Genomic DNA, 24317 nt, shown 5'->3' on the forward strand with positions numbered 1-24317 from the left:
ACCAAGTGCAGACAGCTTGGAGGTTTGGAAGAACACATGGAATTCCCATTGTGCTCAACCCCCGGGTGCCCTTCAAATAGTAATCGTAAAGACAGCACTATTTTGGTTAATATTTATGGAATGTACATATTGTGTGTCAGTTACTGTGCTCTCTTTTAAATTTCACCATTTTTATATGAAATAGAATTACTGTTACCTCCATTTTATAGATAAGAAAACTGAGGCTTAGAGAGGTTTCATAACTTAAATAAGATCACACTGCTCTGAAATGATGGGCTGGAATTTGAATCCAGGCAATTTAACTCTAGATTTTGACCACTTTGCAACAGTGCTCTGTATAGTTCTAGAGGCTGACCTTGAGGTAACGTTAATATCATTGTTAATATCATTGATATTCCCGTTGCTTGAGAGATCTCAGAAATTGCTAGGGGCTACAAGAGGTGGGTCTTCCCTTTGCCTGCCTGTTTAACAATGAGGAACTCTGATGTAAAACTGCACTGATACCAGCAAAGACCCTGAGTCTTGCACAGAATATAAGCTTCACTGAGTGAACTGCTGTGGGAGGCTAATGCCCTGGCACTGTCCCTTTATCCAGCCAGCTAGGACTTACACTTAAATAGCTCTTCCTCCCACCTGCTGACATCTGTCTCCCAGCTGTGGGTACAGAACTGTGGGTGACTAGTCCCTAAGGCTATTTCCTTTTCTCCTAAAACCTGACCCTTAATCCTTACCACCCATCTCACTCCCTCCTTGTCCTTATCACCCAATTCACTCCCTCCTTGTTCTGACTGCTTCAGAGACTCTCTCCTCTCGACCCCCCACCGCCCTCACCACCACCACCACCACATTTGATTTCTCTGGAGAGCAGTTCAGCTTTGCAGAACCATCAGACTTGAACTTTGTAGTATTAGCTGCCATCTCTCTAGTTTCTGCCATCTCATGCTAGACAGTTTCTATCCATCCATAGCTCCTCTCAGGTGCTTTAGTCAAATCCTCTCATGGAAATTTCCACTTTGAGTTTATAATTGCTCAGTCTCCTTTCTCCTCCCACCTCCAGCACGGTCACTTTCTCTGATTTTCTTTGTGAATCTTTCTTTCCTTTTTTTTTTTTTAATTTTTATTTTGGACTTTTATTGTTCTTTGATGGCTTTCCCCCCAAAACCATCTACACGTCCTCCTTAATGTCTACTACCATTCGACATTACCTGAAAGTATCTTCTTTTGTAGTTCTTTCCCTTATTCCTTTGCTGCTCTTTCCTTATTCTAATGACTTCTTGCTTGGCCGTTTTAATGTCTTTATTCACCTAAAAAAGCAGGTAGGTTTGCTTTCTGTCCAGTCTACCTCCACCATCACCAGCTCTGCAGGAGTCTTAAAAATTTTATCTGGGGGTAGGATATATTACATGGATGGGGAAAAGCAAGAGATGAACTAGTGAATTTAAAAAAAAAAAAACATCTAATACTTAGGTCGTTTTATTGTAATTGTGCCAGACACAGTTCTCAGCCCTTTACGTGTGTTATGTCATTTAATCTTCATAGTAGCCTCTGAGATGAGGAATATTATCAGCCCTTTCTTATAGATGAAGAAATGGCAGTTCAGAGAGGCTAAGTAACTTGCTCCAGGCCATGTAGATGGTGGGCCGTTGAGTCAGAATTCAAACCTAAGCAGAATGGCTTGAGAGGCATGTTTTTTATGCTCACTGCCTCTCTAAAGAGTTGATGGTTAATAAGCAAAAGAGATGAGAAGTCACCTTCCAAACACTCAGACACACACAATCGTGGGAACATGTACACATTTCCCTTTTCATTCTACACTCTCCCTCTCTTTTTTCTTCCTATTTTTCTGTCTCTCCTCTCAAGAAAAGATGCCATTTCCTATATACAGAGAGAGGAGACATCAAGTGACCTCTTAGGGTCTATTTTATTTCTGGTCTCCTTTAGTTCTATTAGTCTATTCTCGTTTCATCTCCATCTTTTTAGTTTACAGTCAGCACTCAGACTCTAGAGAAAAGAAATTTCACCTTTTTGGCAAAGGCATCTGGTTTATATTTGTAGTCTCAGTACAGGCACAGTGATCAAGCTGCACATTTTACAAGCCATGCAAATATGGCTGTACTACTGCCGTTTATTCAAAGAACTACATATCCCATAGTGCAGCAGGGAGAGGTTGATCTGACTAGGGCTTAATACAGCTTTACTTGATTTGCTTGCAGCCCCTCCCACCAAAAGGCAGCTGCCAAAGAGGAAGCTCTTCCTAAAGAACAGGTAGTATCTAGCCTCTGAGCTGTTTAGAGAACTGGGTGCCTGTACATCCCACCACACCTTAACCATCCCCTGACGACTTATTCTAACCTCTCTTAAAGCATCTGGTTTTTCTTTTCTCCCCTTAACTTGGCACATAAATACAGTTATTAAGGGGTTAGAATATAATGCCTAGGGTAAAGTAATTACTACAGATAATTGCCCTGCAGAGAAAATGATAATATAAAGAAGTCTATTTATTTATCTATCTTTTCACTAAATATTAGATAAAATGGAATGAGATGAAGCTGTAGAAGAGAGAGTTCAAAAGCAAATGCATAGAAATAATTTATCCTGTAAGAAATTATTTAGATTGATTCCTTTTGGGTAAGTAGCAGAGGTATGATTCAATGGCATCTTAGATACTCTGCATAATTTATTTTTCCTTTTCTCCTTTTAGTGTCATTCTTTTTTTCTGTCTTCCTGGAATTATCTTTGGACTCTGAGACATATTCCTTCCTTCCTTTCTCCTTAAAGCCTAGCATGATCCCCTACCTCTACCATGCCCCATCTTCTAGGTTGTCTGTTCTGTAGCTAACAGCAGTCTACCTGCTGCTTTGAGTTCAAGACATATGAATTACTTTGTAAAATTGACATGGATGCTTCTGGCTGAACAGCTCTCCTAAATGCCATCTGCTGTGTTCACCAGCTGGGGCTGTGTGGCAGTAGATGCCTTTAAGAACTGAGTAGGTAAATAGGTTTAGTCATTTGAGAGACTGTATAAAGTCCCATTAACATGGGTCTGATGTCTGTGTGATTTTGATGAAACAGAACATCCTCATTTGTGGGTACGAGCCTTCTGCTCTCCATCTGTTTGTACATTTGACTGGCAGCTGAGGAACAGAATGGACCAGAGGCCACAGTGATAGCCAGAAGGAACATTATAGGCCTCTGAGCAGAGGTGACATGGGAGGAACTGGCATGACCCCCCCACACACACCTTTTTGGGGGTGTGTGCGTGTGATGGAATACCTCCAGTGCAGAGCCAACAAAGCCTCTTACCCTTTTCAAGTTGATTGCCTCTGTGACCAATTGATAATCTAAAGCTTATAGAAACCAGGAAATGAGTAAAAGAAAACCAATCCATTGGTCTAAATGATATTCTATTACTCTTATCCCTGTCCTTTTTTATATGAGTTTATGGAACTTGGCATATAGAATAAGATGGGATAGGAACAGGAGAAGTGATATATTCTGTGTTTATGATGGCTAGAAAATAATGTACCTTCAGGAACCAGAGTCTGTTCTCTCCCCCTCCCCTTAATTTTAATTTGGTCAGGTGTCTTGGTCTACTTTTCTGCCTAAATAAAGTGAACATGAGTGAATCTTTGATGACTCTTTTTAAAAGCAATTTTCATTGGACACAGGAAATTTGTTACATGTATGCACTAACCTGGATAGGCCCAAGATTTTTTTCCCTAATATTTGATAACATTTTCTTATAATTTTGCCAGCTTCAAAAAAAAGGGGGTTTCCCAAAGATAAATATCAAATTAATTGGGATTTGATATTCTCTGCAATTTGAAGTCAGTGAACATGAATTTGAATTCCAGTCCTGCTGCGCTGACTATGTGACTTTGGGCAAATCACTTAAAGTCTCCGAATCTCAGTTTAATTATCTTTGAAATTGGAAAAACAATATTTACCTCACAGGGCTTCTGTGTGTATCAAATGAGGTAATAAATTTGAAAAGCCTTGTAGATTATGGAGCACTGTATAAATGGGAGTTCTTGTTAAGCCAGACACTTGGATGCTGGTAAAATAAGCTGGTAGAATTGTCGGTGTCACCATTCCTTTGGAAAATCCTTTTCTTAGTCTGTTTTAGCCTACCTGTGTGTGTACTTTCGCGGTGAAGTCAGGCTGGAACAGAAGCAGGGTAACAGAAAAGGATGAGTGGAAATGAAAGTGGGATGGATCGGATGAATGAGCACACACTGTCATTGCCTTTTTTTTTTTTTTAATTCTGCTATATTTTAATCAGTTTAACCCTTGTTTTGCTGAGTGTTTCTATGCTCTAGGGGCTGGATTGGGAGTTGAGGTGGAGAGAAGGGTGTGGGGAATGAAGGAGCATCTTTCTGTCAGGAGCTCACTGTTTCTAAGGGAAAAGTTTAAAAGGAATTGAGAAACAAGTACTAGGAGGCCTTTCTTTAACCCTTATGCTTTTTTCTGGGCCTTAGTTTCCTTATCTGTGAATGGAGCTGAAGCCTTCAGGTCCCATTCAGCTGTAATATTTTGTGGGTCTGAAGCCATAGGCATGAGGAGTCGATGTCCGTAACAGCAAGCCCAGGTTAGTGCATGAAATGAGCTGGGAGAGCTGGAGTTGGCAGAGGGAGAATGCTAGGAAGGAGATATGTACTTAGGGGTGCCTGAGGATATTAGTCTGCTTTTCTATAGGTTATTTTTTTCTGACTGGGAGAACGATCTCTAAAGATTTGAATGTGTTTGACTTAACTTTCTGAGGGAAAGATAAGTGGTTCACCAGAGAACACAATTTCGTTTCTTTACTGGTTTCGAGGAGGGGTGTGCCCTTCTGTATTTATGCTGCCAACAAGTGCACACAGTGAGCATGTGCATCGTGTTTTAAGTAGAAATGTGAGCAGCCAGTTCCCCTCATTTTCCTAAGGCCCGGAGTACTCTGATCTCCTTCCCCTGGCTGCCCCAGACCGCACAACCTATCTCAAGCTGTCTGAGTTAAATGGGCCAGAGAGGAAGCTGTAGTCACTGCAAGCAGAGTGGCCTGTCCCTGCTGGGCAGGAAACCTAGAGTGATGAATGGGGCCGGATGAAGTCATCCTGCTCCTCCAATCAGGCTGCTCCAAGAGAACCAGGGGCCTCTGCGGATCCAGCCCTGCTGCTGGCTGCTCTCATGTACCTTTAGACAGAGGCTGAGTCTCTGGGAGTGGAGTGGGGGGTGTGAGCCGCCCGCTCCTGGCTCCTGTGTAGGCCTCAGTCAGTCTGAATGTTATTGCAAGGTGAGTGGCGAATTCCTCTCCCTCTGCATCCTCCACCTTGCTGTGCTGGGCCCCAGCTTTGTGGCTCTGGCACCTCCTCGCATAGCACTTTCTGCTTCCATTTGAGTACCTGTACCTTCTTTTAAAGGTTCTCACACCTGCCTATCCCCCGCCCCATCAGCTCTTATCCTTCTCCCTTCCTGTTACCCTACGTACTTGCTCATTTGGTCTCTTCTATGTGCTCCCCTCTTCCTGACCTGTGGGGACCCCTTGGCTGAGTGATGGGAGGGTAGGGCCTTCATCTCTGTGCTGTCCCCCAGCAGGGGGCGCTCCAGTGAACCCCACACTTGCCTCCTGGGAAGAAGTACCAGGCAAGGGGAGATACCCCTGACTCAACGTGATATTGACATCTGTGGGAACACAGGCAGGCCCACCAGACTTTCTGGGGACCCCAAGGCTCTTTCCTCTCCCTTCAACAGAGGGCCAGAGTGTAGAAATAAGTCTCTTATTCTCCCTGACCTTCCATAGGGGTGTTTTTTTTCTTTCTTCTGGTGGGTGTTTGTGACTCTGCTTTTTCTCTCTGGATGGCGCTGCTGCTCCTTAGGCCAAGCAGAGATCATGGAGCCTTCTGATGTGGCGACAGCAAAGGTAGGATGGAAATGCTGCCGGCCGCACTGTGCGTAAGTGGCTTCGCTTGGCAAGTTCTGCCTTTGGTTCACTTTTCTCCCCCCTCCTCTCCCTCAGCCCACCACTCCTGAGCATCCAGGGGCTGTGTCAGAGCAGAGGGAAATGCTGTGAGCATGACAATTTCAGGAGAAGAGAGGAAGGGCTGGGTCTGACACTCCTCACCTTTCTGTGCCTAGAAGTCTGAGTGTGTGTGTGTGTGTGTGGTGTGTGTGTGTGTGTGTGTGTGTGTGAAAGAGAGAGAGAGAGAGAGAGAGAGAGAGAGAGAGGGATAACTTTCTTTCTTTTGGCAGACATGTATCTGTCTTTCTCTTAGCTTTGCCTTGTTTTTTATTTCTCTTTATCCTGTCTCTTTTTAATCATTCCTCTCCTTTATTCTCTCTCTCTTCTTCCTCTGCTTCTTCTCCACATTGTGGTGCTTTTTTAATCCAATTGTGCCATCTCCACACTTTCTTTTCACCTTCTGGGTCTAGGTGATTCTCTTTCCCTCTGCCTGTTGTATAAGGAACGGGTGGGGTCAATGTGGGCTGGGTAGTCTTACGAGCAGAGACTGCCTCTCATCCTGCAGCAGATGCTGGCCTTGGGATTGGCGAGGAGTTTGTCTCTGAGTGGCAGATGCTGCTGCTGTTCCCTCCCACCACTCATCGGATGCCCCAATGGAAGTACAGGTCTGGGTACCTCTTTGGAATGGTGCCAAGGTGCTGTGTTGCATGGACTCCAAAGGCACGCTAGAGGGCGTTCCTGATATAGGTTTCTAATCTCTTCCATTGCTTGCAAGTTAGAATTTGTTTTTCTGTGCATTTTTCCAAACAAGGAGCTTGAGCCACTGGGATTGGATGGGGGATCTAAGGAGGCCATGTCTGTAAGCCCCAACTCCAGCCCTGTGTACAAGAAGGGACCTATAGCCCTTCCAGAATATCCCAGCCCTTGGTTTGGGGGCCTTCGTTTTTGACCAGATAGATGGCTGGGCCTCCTTTTTCTCAGAGATGGAAGGCTGGACAAGGCCTAGACTTTTGCAGCAGGTTGGGTCCCCCACGTGTGTATGAGAGAGAAGATAAGATAGTAGGGGCTGAAGCAGCAGTGGTGTTGAGGGCAGTAGCGTGTGTTAAAGTGGTTAGGGCACATCTCTGGAAATCACAAAACTAGGTTCTTGGCTCCTTTCTTTTGCTCCCACATGCTCTGTGATCTGATCCAAGATACTTAACCTCTCTGAACTTCCATTTCCTAGGCTGCACATTGGTGAAAATTACATGCATCTGTTGTTTTAACTAGCTTAGATCTGTCATACACTTTGTTTTCTTTACAGAAAAATCTAGGGAGTGCAAAACTAAATGAGAAGAGGCCTCCGTAGACTCCTGGACTCCCTGACTCTCTCTCATTCTCACCTCATTGCCCCTTTCCCTGTTTTTTTCCTCCTTCCACAAATATTTGAGTACCCACTTTGAGCATGGATGGTACAAAGGTACAGTTACCCCTTGACAGTGCGCAGAGCAGCCATGGGAGCAGGCATCTGCAACTGTTTTTGGATCCAGAACAATTTGTCCCAAGTGCTGTCTGGCTGTAATGCTGTTATCTGTGAGGTCAAGTGTAATATCTTGGCAGGTTTCCCCTCTTACAAACCTGCTAGTTAACTAGCTCTTGCAGTTGTAAGTGGTTTATGATCAACCCAGGGGCACTCAAAGAGGGGTGGTAGTGAGTGCTCTGGGGAAGGAATAGTTTGGGAAGGGGGGTTGGGGAGTTATTCTGCAGTTAGTTGGGACGTGTGTGTTTATATCTACATTTGCATATGGAGGTAGAAGCAGAGACAGCTTCATGTTTCTTTGGCCCTTGGCCTCCCTTAGTCCAGACTGAAGATTATTTAATCAAGCATGGAACCAGAGCTCAAAGCTGGACCATTCCTGAGGCTAGCATTTGCTTTCAGGACCTTGACCACAGAGTGAATCTAGTTGGTCGTAGAAACAGATAATATTTAACCCTGGTGCTATGATTCTTTTTTAAAAAATCTTCTCTAGCCCACACCCTATAGAGAGAGTTCAGTTAAGATGCTTTCAATCTGGGCCCATGAACCATTAAGGTCCTTGGGTGGACTTTAGGAGAGGGTCCATGAGCCTTTATCATTTATAGGCAGGGTTTTGTATCTCTGTGCATTTTTATGGGGAATAAAATCGCTCTCATCAGGTATCTAGAACCTTAAACTGCTCAAGAGGCTCCCAGAAAGACCCTCTTTGCATTTTGCAGCTCAGGTACAAAGAGAACCTATGTGTTATGGCTGACACACTGAATCTCTGTTAATGTGTAAATACAGTGGGACTGTTGAGTAAAAAAAAATCATACTGTGACTTAGTAAGTGATGTACACATGATTTGGGTATCATTTTTTTAATGTCTAAATACAGGTAAATGCATCTTCCTTACCTTAGCCTTTCCCCTTTTATTTCTAAGGTACTGTTCCCAGGAGTTCTCTTAAACCCCCTAGTGAACTGGGTTCAGGCACCACAATGAAATAGCTTTTGGTTGGAGGTATGATCACTCTTGATGACAACACTGCCTATTTAGACTGTGTTCATTTCTTGGATCAGGGCTTTTGGAAATGTGACTTCATCTCCTGTAGTCTGGTTTTTGAGGCTGTTTTTGCATTGCCAGGGTGTTACTTTTTTTTTTTTTTTTAAGGTTGCAATTTTAGACTTGGAGCTATCTGATGTCCTGACATGACTGTGTTAAAATATGTAGATGATAAATTATGTCCTGAGGGTTTCTATTTCAACCTTGAGAAAGAGGTTGATAAACATTCATTAATCCATTTATTCAGCAAATGTTTACTGAATACCAACTATATGCCAGCAGAGAGTCCAATATGGAGGTTTTAGATGGATAGCACATGATCACTGTGAGCAGTTGCTTATAGGATCTTTGGGGGAGACCAATGAGTACACAAATGGAGGAGGAGTGGCACAACGTAATAAGGGTTGTAACAGAACCTCAAGTCATCAAGGAAGCATAAAAGAATGACCTGATTGCCTGGGCAGGCATGAAGGCTTTCTAAAGGAAGTGATCTTTGATCTGAGTCCTGAAATGTGGGTGGGAGTTTATCAGGTGGATAAAAGAAGAGAAGTACTCTAGTTATGATTTGCATTTGAACATATTTGGGTTCAAATGCTTTCTGTCATTGCCATTTTCTGGCTCTGTGGACTTGAGCAAGTTTTCTTGACCTTTCCTAGTTTGTTTCCTCATTTATGAATGAGAGTGATACAGTCTACCTCACAGGATTGTTGTGAGGATTAAATAAGATAACCTAGGTAAAATGCTAACACACCGTAGATGTTCACTGAACAGTAGCTAGGCAAGAGAAGGGAGAAGAATTAACATGGCAAAGCCCAGGTCACTACAAGTAGTTTGGCATGATTGGAGAATAGGATGCATGTGAAAGACAAGAAGATGATGGAACTGGAGACACAAACCGGAATTGATATATTATGACCACCTTATACAGTACTGAGATTATGGAGATGCTGAGAACAATTGAAGGATTTTAAGTATCAGATTTGCTTTTGAAAAAGTATTCTTTGGCTACAAGGAAGACAAGTAATTGATAATTTCCTTATTTTGCACCATCTCTGACATTTTATTTTTTATGTATCTGTCTTTCCCCAATAAACTAGAAGCATTTTAAGGACTGGGTTTTTTTTGGGGGGGAGGAGGGGGATTGGATTTTTTGTTTTGTTTTGTTTTGTTTTGCTTTTTTAAGCCATTAAATCCCTAGCATCTAGCATACTAGTTGGTATTATATAATAGAGATACTCAATAAATATTTGGTGAATGGGCAAACAAACAGAAAAGAGAGGTAAATACAACCTCACACCTAAAGATGAGAAAGGCAGATAAAAACCAATAGCAGGAAACAAACTATAGCCATATTTAGGGACCTAGAATTAACACGACTTTCTACCTAATTAAATGGGAGGCGTGTTGGATGAATTCCAGGTGTCTGGCTAGGTGAGTTGGTATAGTGGTGCCATTTATTGAGATAGGCACAGGAAGTCAGAGTTGGAAGGAGATGTAGAGGGGCAATGAGGAGTTTCATACATTCATATATGGCTTTGAGGTGCCAGTGAGGCGTCTAGGTGACAGTGTTTAGGAACAATTGGAAATTTGTGTCTGAGGTTACGGGAATGGAAATAGTTGTATATATATTTGGGAGACACAGGCATATCTCAAAGGAACTGTTAAAAGCATTCAAGACTAGATGAGGTCATGTTAAGAAAAAAGAAATATATAACTGTGTATAGGGATGGAGATGGATAGACTAGACTTATTGTGGTGACCATGTTGCAATAAGTAGTCGACCCTTGAACAACAGGGGTTTAGGGATGTTACTCCCCTGCTCCCATACATTTGAAAATCTGCATACAACTTTTGACTCCCCCCAAAACCTAACTTCTGAAAAGCCTGCTGTTAACCAGAAGCCTTACTGATAACAATGAACAGTTGATGAACACATATTTTGTGTGTTATATGTATCATATACTGTAATACTTTATTCTACAATAAAGTAAGCTAGAGAAAAGAAAATGTTACTAAGAAAATCATAAGGGAGAGAAAATACATTTATGGTATTGTATGTATTTATTGAAAAAAATTCGTGTATAAATGGACCCATGCAGTTCAAATGTTGTCGAGGGCCAATTGTATACACATATAAAATCACTGTGCTGTACACCTAAGCCAATATAATATTATATGTTAATTATATCTCAGTTAAAATAAAAAAGGGGGGGGCTAGATTAGGAACCCGTGTGACTCAGATGACCACCTAAAGACAAGGGAGTTTACTGGAGATGCTTTACAGATCCCTGACTCAAACCAGTTACGAGGCTGAGGCTCTCCTTATGGTGGGATATGAGATAACAGGACTGAGGCCTTCTTCACAGCAGAGTCTGAACTCGTGGATTTTGTAGAGAAATTTTAAAAAGTTGGTGGACTGACCCAGAATTTCCAGGTATTTATTTTACGTATAAAGGTAACTGAAAACTAAAATATAAAACTACCACTACCACTGAATATTTTGACACAAAATTTAAAAGGACATGTTATCAAAAATTAAAAATTTAGTATATTTAACTTTTGAAATTTACTAGATCACCCTTATTTTTCTTAACTATCCAATGAGCCACATAAAAACTTCATCATGGTACACACCAGCACTTGTGTGCCCCTGAACCATGAAGGGAGCTGGTGGCTTAGTGTGGAAGAGAACACAGGAGCCTTTACTGAGGAGCCCTGGTCACAAGACAGATGGGACTTGAGCTCTTAGGTTTCCTTAGGTTTACTCTTGCGTATGCCAACCTCATCACATTTGTTGTGACGTTAAGAGAATATAGTAGGTATGGGGCCCTGGATTCTCTTTGAGCCATTTTTTTCCCCAAACTTAAGACACTGATGAGAAAATAACCTGATGGTAGGCAATGAAATTTCAAAATCCAACCCATTAGATGGACTAATGTCCAACCCATTAGATGGACTGCTTCATCTAAATAAACCTCTATTTATTTGCAGTGATAGTAGCAATATGTTCCAAAGGCACTATTTCTGGACACCTGTCATGCAAATAGGAAGTTCTTATCTCCACAAACGATAATGACAAATGTTGGATTCTTTTTCTGGCTCTTTTGTGTTAAGACTAGAATAATTTTTTTAAAAGATAATTATCACAGACAGACAATATAGGTTAGCTGAGAATATTTACCATTACTCATTAGATGATTGAAAAATTGGTATAATGATTACCAACCAACCTGTGTTCATTTTGGAAAACAGAAGTAATCTGTCTTTCTGATTATCTATGTCTCTCTTACAGAACTCATTGCTTTAAACTTTATTTTAAAATTATTTAATCTTAACTACTTAATTCTCTTATATCATTCATATTAGATGATAAGCTTCTAGAGATCAGGGAGGACATTGGATTTATTGTTGAAAAAGCATCATGATTTGCCTGGGTCATGAACATATTAGGCACTCAATAAAGGTAGTTATTGTTGGATAAATAAATAGCTCATTGATCTAACAGAAATATCACAAAATAAAATTACAAAAATATCCCCAATAAAATAGCAAACATTAGAAATGTTGTTCAGGTAAAGGAGAAAAAGTAGATCAGGAAGCATAGAAATGGAAACTGTGGTTCTTGCAGTAGGTAGTGGGGGTTTGTGGACACTGGTTGGGAATAATCATAATAATGGTTAAATGTACCAGGCACTTACTTGATGTTATATCATGCATTGTGTATTGACTCCTCTAACAACCTCATGGGTTGTTGTCATTGTCACCTTTTTATAGATGAAACTGAGGCTTAGAGAAATGAAGTGACTTGCCCAAGGTCACACAAATGTTAATTATGGATTTGAACTCAAGTCTGCTTCTAGAATCCATGTGCTAAACCACAGTACACACCTTTGGGACTTGTGTCAGGCTCATGTCAGTTAAGAATGCAGTATTTCTAGGCTTGTCCTATCAGCAAGCAGTTTTTCTGCCAAAAGTAGACTCTTGTCATGTGCTTGGCCAGGAGACTTACACTGTTAAAATGAGTTCACGGCTCATCCGTTTATTAACAGTAATTCTCCTATGTAATTTAGCTGAGAAAGGAGAACTGTCAGTTTGGTGGGAAGAGCATGAGAAGTCTCTGGCTTTGGGTATGGGTGCTCCCTCCCTGAGAGAGCCTGAGTTGAAAAGTACCCTTCTGGGTCCCTGTCACCATCAGTCACCCTGATTTGTGTCTGAGAATAAACCAGGAGGAGCAGTGGGGGGTAATTAGAAATCTGCCTTGTTTCCTCCATCTGGCAGGAGACATGTTTTCTTCTCTTCTGCATGTAATTAGAATGAGCGATATCAGGCCACATTCCCCTCTCCTGGTTGGTGGGGTTTCTCTGAGGTTTGACAAAAGAGCTGTTACCTCCTTGGGGCTTCTCTTCTGTCTTACAGCAGAAAGAGTGGTGATCCAGGACACACTAATAAAAGAGACAAACCAGCACTGAGTCAGGCAGTCAAGTGTTTAGGAAGCTGGGAGTTATTTTGGAGGTGGAGGAGAAGGCAGGATAGAGGGTGTCCTCTCTGGGAGTTTTTTTACCAGGCAGAGCAAGGAAACCCTTGTCTCCTTTTATCAAGCCAGGAAGTCTCCATGGAGAAGAGATGTCCAGACTTCCTTCAACAAGGAGAGAGATAGCTTAGCTGCTTCTGCACTGAAGTGATCAAGGGAGGTAATTCCATCCTGGCCTGGAGAGGTTCCAGGACAGAGTGAGATGAGGGGCTTCGTGGTACCCAGGCATAGGGCTTTACCTTTGAACTTTTCCTCTTTTTACCAACTCCCACTTCATCTCGTGGCTGGGAGCAGCTACTAGCAGTCAGCCCCAGTTTCTTTCTCTGCTAAATGTGGTTTAGTAATACCTCACCAAATTGTTGTAAAAATCACATGACATAACATATGGGAGAACACTTTAAAACCTAGAGAGAACAGGCATCCATCTGTGGAAGCCCCTGGCCACCTTTGACCTGTGTTGATGAAGTGCCTGGGGGCGGGATGAAAAACCTGCTGGAGCTTGGTTTTGACCTTGCCCATGCTGTTCCTTGCCTGAAGGAACTTTCTGGATTAGCAGATTGTGAAGGAGGGGCAAAGAAGAGTGGGGGAGGTAAATCTGTCTATTTTTATTAACTCCTGCACCCTGAGTAAATCCCTGGGGTCACAGAGGGAGAAGAAAGCATTCTTGAAATGAACAGTGTCCTGCTTGATTTCCACACAAGCTTCTCAACCTCTGCAGCTCCAAGACCTGTGCTGCCCCTTCGCTTCCCCTCCTCTCCCCTCCCAGCAGTGTACCAGTGGGGCTGGAAGGCAGGGATGTGCACAGGTCCCAACAGTAGGAGAGGAAAGGCGGCTCTGGATGCTCCCAGCTGAGAGCTGACACAGATGAACGGACCAGAAGGCAAGGCCAATGCCTGCATTCCACAGTCACCCCAGAGCCAGTGACTAATAGTCGCAGAGGGTGGGGCGAGGAGAGTGTTGAGGAGGGCGGGGGCGAAGGAGGTACAGGGAAGTGATGGGAGCACCTGATTGGGAGCAGCTCTGGCCATCTGTGTCCCCTCACACAAACTCTACTGACTGTAAGTGGGAATTTGGAAAAGGATTCTGGCTGGAAGATGAGGAGGAAGCTTATCGTTGAAATGGAATGTTTAGGAGGCTGCTCCCTCCCCTGCTGCTCCTCTCTAGCTTCCTGACCTCCAAAATGCTCCTTAAATATAACACTCTCAGCGCCTGACGACTCCCCTGCCTGAGCTTGGAGCTTTGATTCCCCAACGTGTGACTGCAGCACTGCTCTGGCCCAGTTTGCCAGCTCCTGGAGGCATGCAGCTCCGCCTGGAACTACGGCTCTGCCCTCCTCTGGAGAAGTGGCAGAGGGAGAGCAGCATGAGATCCAAGAACTTGAGATAGAAGGAGAGCCTCAGGGATCACTTCTTCTGGCTATTTTCTGCTCCAGATATATTCCCAATGATTTCCCAAGGTCGCTATGCGGCTTGAGCTTCTGGTGGTGGAAAGAACCACCGATGAAGAGGTGGGAATCAGGAGGGCTGGATTCTTCTGTGGGTTCGCAGCTTCCAGGCTCCCCTTAGCCAGGGCATTGGGAATCCAGGGTATCTGCTTACAAGGTAATCAGCAGTTTGCTCTGGTTGAAAGACCTTTCTCACCTACTATGGATGAGGCAAAAAAAAAACACCAATTGTGTTTTTGTTGGATTAGGAAAGAAACAGCACCAGGGTAGATAAAGCCTCTAGGCTTGTAGATGGCCAAGAGAGAGCCAAAACAGCTAAATCAAAATGGAACTTTTCCCAACCTCCATTCGAAACCCAGTGAGGTTTGGAAGAAACCATTGTTCACAGGAGGCTTGTAACCATACAAACCAAACTTAAGTTAATCAAACCTTGTAAACACAACAAACTTTTGAATACCCGTGAGCTTGGGAAGGCCAGTTTTTTTGAACTTAGATTTTTGAAAATGCAGTAACACAAACCATTGTATAAACAATCCTTCCCCCATCACTGTCGTGCCCTTTCATCAAGTCTGCTCACAATCCCCACCCCCCCCCAAACAAATTAGATGTCAGATGTTTTCTAATTACTATATTTACTTTAAAATTATTTCTGCTAAATACTGAATAGATACAAAGATGATTTATAAAACATTAGCTGTGTGTAAAGTATACTAAAAGAAGAAACAACACTGCGTACTTCTTACCTGTCCCGCTGACACCATCTTTCCCCACCCTTCAAAGGTGACCTCCTTTCTGAATGTCAAGTTTGTCATTTCCTTGATTTTTCACTTTATGGATGAAGCATACAGTAGTCCTCCCTTATCTGCTTGGTATATGTTCAAAGACCCCCCAGTGGATGCCTGAAACTGCAAATAGTACCATACCCTATATATACTGTTTTTTCTACACACACATATCTTCATTTTTATGGCTTCTCACTGGCATATCTGAATTGCCAGCATCATTACTCTTGTGCCTTGGGGCCATTAATAAGTAAAATAAGAGTTACTTAAACACAAATACCACAATACCATGATAGTCAATCTAATATTAAGTGACTAATGGGTGGGTACCATATAAAGTGTGAAAATGCTGGACAAATGGATGATTTATGTCCCAGGCAGGTTGGAGCGGGATGGTGCAAGATTTCATCATGCTACTCAGAATGGCGAGCAATTTAAAACTTTGGATTGTTTTATTTCTGGAATTTTCTATTTAATATATTTTTGGACCACAATTGACCCAAGGTAACTGAAACCTCAGAAAGCAAAACTGGGAATAAGGAAGGACTACTGTATTTATCTGTAAAGATACAGAATATCTGAATATTCTATATAGATATAAAATATCTATTGTTTTATATATTTATTCTATAGCTATATATGCATAGAATCATACTATATGCATTCCTTATTGATTTGCAGTCATTGGGGAAGGACCTAGTAGATGTTAGGGGATACATTTCTTAAAGTTAACTGCATAACACCGAATAGGTTCTTAGGTAGCTCCATTAGTTCCTTTCCAACCTTGATTCTAAGGCTTTAAATTTTTTGCCAATGAGATGGGTATGAGATAGCATCTCATTGGAGTTTGAATTTCCACTTTCGCTAGCACTAACAAGGTTAAGTATCTTTTAATATATTTATTGATCATTTTCTCTTCTGAAAGTGCTTATTCAAATTAGTTGTCTATTTTTCTAATTTTCTTTCTTTTTCTTATTGATTTGTAGAATTTTTAAAATAAATTCCTTTTTCAATCACATAAGTTACAAATATCTTCTCCCAGAAAAGCTTTATCTCTTCTATTTATGATCAGTTTTGATGATCTTAATTTTACTATGTTGAATTTTTTATTTTTTGAAAATTGGTAAATCATGAGGCAATGATCTGTGTGAGGATTAGTTTGTAATCATGATTCATCAGGGGAGATTGTTTTTCCTTCTTCATCCATGGCCAATATTTAAAATAGGCAGTTTTCCTTTTAGTCTCTCTGCAGCATTTGTGAGTTTCTTTTAAGTTCATTCATAGGGTGAAGGTGTAACCAGCAGGGCCTACTTTGTGAGGAGCTCTTTTTTTATACCTCTCAAATTAGTGGGCTTCTGCCATTGTTGCTTTCCCACTGTGTTCTGTTAAGCCATGAAAACCAAAGCCCAGTGTCACAGTTCTGCAAATGTCCTCTCTAGAACTTGCATTGACAAGGCTTTTTCTTAATTTTTTGGGTTTCTGCTCTCATTAAGTTTGTGACCTCTAAATATTTCTTATTTAGATAATACATCAATACCTCATCAAACATTTTAAAAGAATTTTTTTTTCTTTTTAAATGTTTTATCCACCATTTCTAGTTGTTTTTAGCAGGAAGGTCCATCTGGATATCTAGTCTGCCATATTGCCAGAAATGGAAGACTTCAGAATTTAGTTTTTTCTAAAAAATTATTGCCCTTCCTAGAATATGTAAATCAAAGAGAAGCCAGATTGCAGAGTGAAGCAGAAGCAGGAGAGTTGAATACACCTGCTCTGTCATTAATTTATATCTCTACCTCAAGATAATCTAGAATCATGTCAGTGTTGACAGTTTACCCACCAGGAAACTTTTAAACCATGTAAAACAGACCGCCCTCTATGAGAAGTTAAAAGAGGGGAAATACGTTAAGTGAGGAATGCTTCTTCATTTTGCTTGATCTTACTCTTTAATTTACTTCAGGGAAAATGTGATCCCATGGGTCTTTAAAAGGCACGTTTGGATTGTATTTTGAAATTTTCTTTACGGACTACAAAAATGGAGCCAGATTCCAGAGCTGTGTGAAAAGCCCTGGATTCAGAACCAAGAAAGTGCCAAGGAGAGTTCGAGGTAAATGATTTTCTTCTATCCACCTCGGCTCTTCTTTTAACTTTCCTTTTTTGTGTTCCTCACATCACACACACTGACACTTAGGCCAGCTAACTCATAATGGAAAAAAAAGCTGGCTTGATTTGGTCTCTTTTTACCTGTCGCCTGGATTCTCTTTGTTCTGGGAGCATGTGAACCCTCATAAATCTGCCTGTCTGGCAGAGAAGATTTTTTTGTAAGCATACATAGCGATTAAGAGATGGGGTTTGGAGTTGGACGAGCCTGCATCCAAATCCCAAGATTGCAGCTTGCTGGCTGTTTGGCAATAGGCAAATCTAGACACCACACACTGTAGTTTTTAGCTGCATCACCTGGCAATAATGATAGTTACTACTTTATAACATGGAGGTATGGATTAAATGAGGTAATACATGTAAAATGCTTAGCACGATGCCTGACATAATAAGCTATCAATAAATTCTTACTAACAGTTGAAAAAACAGTTTATCTTTTTAAAACAGGTAAAGCATAAAAGCTAAAAAATTTTAACATTTACAATAATATGTTTCTAATATAATATTTGGAAAGCTCTGATCCAGGTTTTATGTGTTAACCTGTGATCAGAGCTGTTGGTGGGGCAAAATGAGAATATTCTCATCTACCCGGAGTACTCTAAGTGACATTTATCTAAGGACTGGATCACATGACCTGGGAGGTCCTTTGAGTGGGTTATCTAGTAGGTCATAAAGGGGAACTCGACGCATTTCTGGATTCTATTGCATTCCTACAATTTATGTGCTGGAAGTATGGCATGGGTACAGACTGAAGGAGCTTTAAAAACATAACTACAGTTGTGTTCAGAAGTCTTGAAAGTATGTCAGTGATTTCTGGCGTGGGTCTCTGGGTGGGGGGGGGGGGCGGATTTTGTAGACCAGAGCTGCTTTGGAGGTACATCTCTGAAAGTTCAGGGTACCTGAGCTTGACCACCTGGACACTGGAAGGAGGCTGTAGTGTTTTAATTAGGCTTGAATAAGGTCACTCCAATTAAACGCTTTCTTGTAGTATCCCTCCTCATCGGCGGGGAGATATAGCTGAACTAGACACATGGTCCCTGCCTTCATGGAGTTTACCATCTAAAAAGTGGGAGGCAGATAATAAACAAGGAATTACAAGTTCAATGAGTACAATTAGTGTTACCAATGGGAACCAGTGCTCCAGTTTTTCTTAAGAGTATACCTTTAAAGGGTCAAGTATGGATGACGTGCATGTAACACATATGGATGTCATGTAACTTGGGGCAAGTTACAGGGTAAAGCCTTATTATGGTTCAGTTGAAGGTTGCTATTTCATAATTAATCTCCTCTTTGTTCCCTCTCACTCATCTGCATTACTGACCCAGATAGTCAGTAATTTAGGGGAGGACAGACAAAGGCAGTCGCACAGCTAGGGAAGTTGTTGGGGCTGGAACGCCTTCCTGGGCCTCAACCTGCTCACTGTCTCTTGGTGAGGAAGTGGCAGAGCCAGGATTCGAACACCAGTCAGTGGGTTCCAGAGACTACACGGTCAGCCACTGGGCCATTCTGCTTTTGGCTTCTGGGTATGTCTCAACCTAGAGTATTTTAAAAGGAGCTTTTTCCCCCTTTCCCATGAATTGTACGTTTGAGTTGAAGTTGAAACTGTCCCTCCTTTCTTGGTGTTGTGTCTGGTCTGCATCTTCTTGGAGCCCTGTACTGGTGATAAAATATTGTTTAAATACTACATCAGGCTTTTGTGGCCACCTTAAAAGAATCCCTGGTCCCAGGTGACTGGGGTTGCCACCATAAGTGCTGCCTCATCACAGCCCCAGAAGTCTGCAAGGCAGTTTCCTCAGCAGGGAAGAGAGCTCTGTGTTGAATGCTGTGAACTGCTCTGGACCACAGTGGCGCTGCCCCGCCTGGCCTGCTGGGGAAAGAGTGAGGATTCTATTTAAGGTAGTCCTATGTAGCTTGCCTGCCTTCCAACACCTAGGCATGCACCACCCAGCTGTCCTTGTCTGCTCAGCTTTGGATTCTCCAGGTTTGCGGAGTGCCTGGGACAAGGCTCCCTTCCTGCCCAGGCTGGGGCATTTTAACTCATTGGTAGATGCCCATGGAAGTGCTCATCTTCAGCTACTTATGCCCCTTTCTTCTTCCTTCTCAGGCACTGCATTGCTCACTCACCCTCTCCCTGACTTTCTGTCCCATCCTGGGATAAAACATGTGCTGTGTCTTTAAATGGGCGGAAGTGGCTGGCAGTGCTTTGCTTGGGTACTGCATTGATTAGGAGATTACATGGAGCTGCGGGAGCTGCCGCCTGGGGGAAGAGAGGTACAGCTTCTGCTAGGTTTTTGCTCTCCCACTGGGCTCTCCTTGGGTTTTCGGAGCTGGCAAAAGGTGAGGGTGGGTGGGTGGCTGGCCAGCTTGCCTGTTGACAGCAACTCCAGGGCTCTTTTGCAGCCTTGCCAGCATTACCCATCTTTATCAGAGTCTGGCAGTGGCAGCAGCAGCTCGGGCAGGCTGCTCCAGCCCCTGGCTGGATTTGCAGAAGCCGTCCTTGGCCTCCGAGCCCAGCTTTCGGCTGGGAAAGGGGGAAGAAGGGAAAGCAGCAGCAGCAGCAGCAGTTCTTCTGGCTCGTTCTCTCTCTCTCTCTTCTCTCTCTCTCTCTCTCTCTCTCTCTCTCTCTTTTTTCTTTCTGTGTTCAAGTCACATTACATGGGATTCTGTTCTTTTGGGACTTCGTCATCTTTTCAAATATGTCCTGGGACCTCCGGAGCTGTAACAGGGATGCCAAGGATACGGTCAGTGGATTATCGTGACTGTACTAATGAAAGGATTCAAGCTTTCCTGGTAAGTAGAGGAGGGATAAGATACCTTCCTCTTCTGTTGTCTTCAACCTTGTGTTCCCCGCCCCCCAACACCTCCACATCCTTAAGAGAGTCTCCTTCAGACTCTCCCTAGATGGCTGTTGAAGGGTTAAGATGGGGGCCACACACTCTACAAAGTTGGGTTACCCTCCGGCTCACTCCACCTTCTGCACTGATGCAGGACTTTCTGCCAGCATCTCCTGGGTTTTGTGGAAGTTGGGGGGCTGCAGAGAGAATCAAACTGCAGCTGAAAAGAGTCTCTAACTTTAAGGAGGCTAGGGATGGTGTCCACTGAGGGAACTTGATAAAGAAAGATCTCTTTTACGAAGTCCTGTGCATCTGCACCAGTCCGGTGGTGCAGTCATCATCTCCCTACCCTGACAGAGGGGCCATTCTCACCCTGAGCTGTAGGGCACCTCCCCGCCCCCCACCCGCATGGCCACTCTCTGACCCCTTAGAGGTTTCTCTCTGAGGAGAGATTCTTGAAGGACCAGGCTCCAATGTCCAGCATGCCTGGTGTCCAGAGGAGAGCAGACCGCCCCCACCCACATGCCCACCCCATGTGCACACCTTGCGGCTGTACAAGTGCCCCTTCCTGGGCTTAATGTTGGAATAGTAAAGTCACCTCATGCTTGGGGTACGGGGGAGGGGCGGGGGGGGGAGGAGCGGGTAGCTGTATCATAGCCATAGAAGTAGTCAGAATACATTTATCTTCCATTTTAAAAGTAAAACCTTACTCTCCTCCCTCTTCTCCTTTGAATTGGATAGGTGGGTGAATTGGCTTTTTCTCTGGTTGAGAAAAGAGATTTTGCTTGGAAAACTTTGTCATACCAGGGACGTAGCACTCCCTGCAGGGCAGTTTGTGCAGCTCAGAGAAGAAAGGCTCCTGGGGCTGGGAATGGAGCTTTTTCTCCTTGAAGGAGGTGGAAGGGTGGGAGGAGGAGAAAGAGACTGAAAGAGCTTCCTGCGGGGATGCATCTTGCCTTCTTTGAAGCCAACAGTCCAAAACAGGGTGGTGGTGGGGTCATCTCTCTGGGTTGGAGCTTGATTTTCAGAGTCAGAGGTAGTAGATACAGAGCAGTTTAATGCATGAAGTTCCAGCCTGGCTCTAGGCTATATCTGGCTTTCCATAAACCTCTACCCTAGGTTAAACTGTGACAGAATTAGTCTAGTCCACTAGCTCTCTTTCTTTAGGCAGGAGGGTCCTTCAGTGGGTCTTGAAGAGGTACTTTGCAGAAGGGAAAGGGAGGAGCTTAGGTTCCTGCAAGCTTCACTCTTGAAAACTGAGGCCTGGAATAGTGGTAAGATTCAGTGACCAGCCTGTAGTTTCTTCTCAGGTGTTGATCTCTCCCCCTCTTATGTTTACCTCTTGTGCTGAAGGCCCTCCTCTGAGTTTGAGAAAGGCGGTTAGAGGTACTACAGTGCTATTCCTGCCCTTGCTTTCTTGGGGCCAGGTTCCTTGTTCTTGAGTTGGAAGCCGTTGGCAGAGTCTCTCGTCACTGGGAATTCCAAATCTGGTCAGCATCTGAGCTGCTCCTTTATTCCTCAGCAGAGCAGAGCTGGGCCCAGATGCTGCTGGGAGAGCCACTGTCCTCATCATCAGAAGTCACTCACCGTCCCTTTATGCTCCTGCTATTGGCACAGTCAGGGTTGGACTGAGGAGTGCTTAGCTGTCATTTAGGATGAGACATCACTTTAACACAGAGTGCTTCTCAGATCAGCCCCAGCTGGTTTCTCAGGGTCATGCAGAGATATTTGCCTTTAAAAATCTGTCTTGAGTATCCCTTGATGCATATTAACAGGAGAGCAGTGTTAACATAGGAATTGTAATCAGAGTAACTTTACCTTTTTCAGCCAAATAAAATGTTACGAAGATGGGGAAATTTTAGTTACGTCTGCCTGGATACTGTTAGATTCTGTGATATACTTCGTAGTTGTGCTGTGGACGTTTGGGCTTGAAATCCTAGGCCAGTACTCTTCAGTCTCCCAACAGGGAGACTTGATAGAAAGAAGATGACCAAATATATTGGCTACCCTGTTCTGGATAGCAACACTGTCTGCATATAGAAGAGGATGGAACTAGTTAACTTCCTAATATTTGAATTATTTCTAGAAACATTTCCAGAATGCCTTCCGTGTTAGTGATATAAAAAATGATAATGCCGATAATAACAGTTATAATGGCAACTAATATTTATTGGATGCTTACCGTATGCCAGGCACTATATCGAGCACTTGACACGTATTAAGTCACATACTGCCTACAGCATTGTGATTCAAATCCCCATTTTACAGAGCTTGGAAACTGAGACACAAAGAGGTTAATAACTTGCTTGAGGGCATACAGGTAGGAATCAGGCTTTGGATTTGCAGGTAATTTTCCCCAGTGATTCACCTGTCCTTGATTGCTCTTCTACAGGGCACTTTCCTCTGTATGGAACATCATTCTATAGATTGGCTTTTTTCCATCTTTGTCTTATGTTTGGTTAGTTAAGACTTTAAAAAATGTATGGAAATGCATGATCTCATTCCATCCTTACTATAATCACATGAAGCTGCTAGTATCTACATGTAAGAGCTTGGAAAACTGAAGTACAGAGTGGTAAAGGGTTTTAACTGAATTTGTGCAACTTATTAGTGAAAAGGCCGAGGTGCAAACTCTTGTTGCTTAACCATTATTTCAGTTTTGCTACTTCCACAGTAACAGCAAGGTGTGTCTGTGTTAGACCTGCTTTCCTAGAGAGCAGGGTCAAGGTCTATACATTTGTTATTCAACCAACCCTTCATTCTACAGATGTAGACCACATGACTATTATTTTCACAGCCCTGTACCTAGACATTTTGGGGGTAAAAAAAATGGGAAGTACATTGCCTCTGACTTCTAAGGACTGGTAGCCTCACAGAAAGAATGAGACACCTCTCTCTCTCTCTCTCTCTCTCTCTCTCTCTCTCTCTCTCTCACACACACACGCACACACACACACACACACACACACAGAGCAAATGCTAAAGGACAGATACAGGCAATGAACAGCTAGCACTCTGAAAATTCAGAGACTGGAATTCCTTTTAGCTGGCAAGCTTCTTGGAGTAACTGGCACTTGAGTGGGGGTTTGAAGGTGGGATAGTGTTAGGTAAGTGTACCATCCTAGCACTAACACCACACCCCATGGAGTTACAAAGTTATCACAGCACCCTAGCACTGACAACATACCTCATGGAGCTAATGAAGTTATCATGGGATGCTTTTCAATGAAGACGGTCAAAATGTGTGTCTGTGATTGACAAGTGACTGGATTGTGAGATCGAAATCTTCCCCCTAATTCAACCCACCTCTCATTAAGGCAGGGGCTTTAGGTTCTCTCAAAGATGATTCAGTGATTCTGTCTCCTGATAACTTGGTGAGCAAGGTATGGGCAGTGGTGAAGATTAAGAGAGGAGTTAGTACACGCAAATGATAGGGCTGTTCCAAACAAAGCTGTGGGACCTATGCAGCTTGGAAAAAAGTAACTTTTTAAAAGGACAGTTCACTAGTCCTTCTTAGCTTCTACATGGTAAAAGTCTTTTGTATGTATGTGTGATATAAAGATGTTCCTAATTCCTATAGAGCTTCAGAACCTCAAATACCAAGGAGGTCTCCAGTTTCATGGGGCTACTTCCTGTACAGATTGTTTTAGTCCCCACAGGACTTGGCAGACTGTGGTGACATCTGTCTTGATTCTCTGTCCTCATGTTCCTGGTCCTCTTATCTGTTGGGGTTGGTAATGCAGTCTCCACAGAGCCTGGAGGCTCTGACAGACCTTCAGGAAAGTCAGTGTGCTGGAAGAATTTAATTCTGTGAAAAAATAAAGAGAGAGTATAGCTCTTGACACAAAACAGAGAAAGCAATTCTGTGGCCAGATCTTGGTCCACAGATGAGAGAAATTTGAAGTTTCTCTTTGTGCTGAGTGGGTGAGGGGAGCAATCATGCTACTTCCACACTGTTTATTAGGAATATGAGTGTTCTGTGAGAGAACCTACTCATTTATGTTCTTACCAGGTAACTGGGACAGACATTCATTTTTGTATTCCTCCGTATTTCTTGGAGATTAATGGTCAGC

The 24317-nt window shown here is 42.9% G+C and overlaps 1 protein-coding gene across 6 annotated transcripts in view; it reads left to right on the plus strand.

The window, feature by feature from the left end:
* The window catches only part of GRAMD1B (GRAM domain containing 1B), a 175145-nt gene that overhangs the window by 64894 nt on the left and 85934 nt on the right, over positions 1–24317 (plus strand). Inside the window, exons 1-2 of one of the 6 annotated variants that reach the window (XM_016118505.2) lie at positions 18323–19681; positions 20057–20200. The exons of 4 other annotated variants lie outside the window; for them this stretch is intronic. In XM_016118505.2, the coding sequence (XP_015973991.1) occupies positions 20178–20200 (23 nt within the window). In that variant the 5' untranslated portion in view covers positions 18323–19681; positions 20057–20177. Of the gene's footprint in view, positions 1–18322; positions 19682–19789; positions 20201–24317 lie in introns of those variants that run through there. One more of the 6 variants, XM_016118502.2, reaches the window with a different exon arrangement.

Source organism: Rousettus aegyptiacus, unplaced genomic scaffold (genome assembly GCF_014176215.1).
Source record: "Rousettus aegyptiacus isolate mRouAeg1 unplaced genomic scaffold, mRouAeg1.p scaffold_m13_p_5, whole genome shotgun sequence".
NCBI classification, from domain to species: Eukaryota; Metazoa; Chordata; class Mammalia; order Chiroptera; family Pteropodidae; genus Rousettus; species Rousettus aegyptiacus.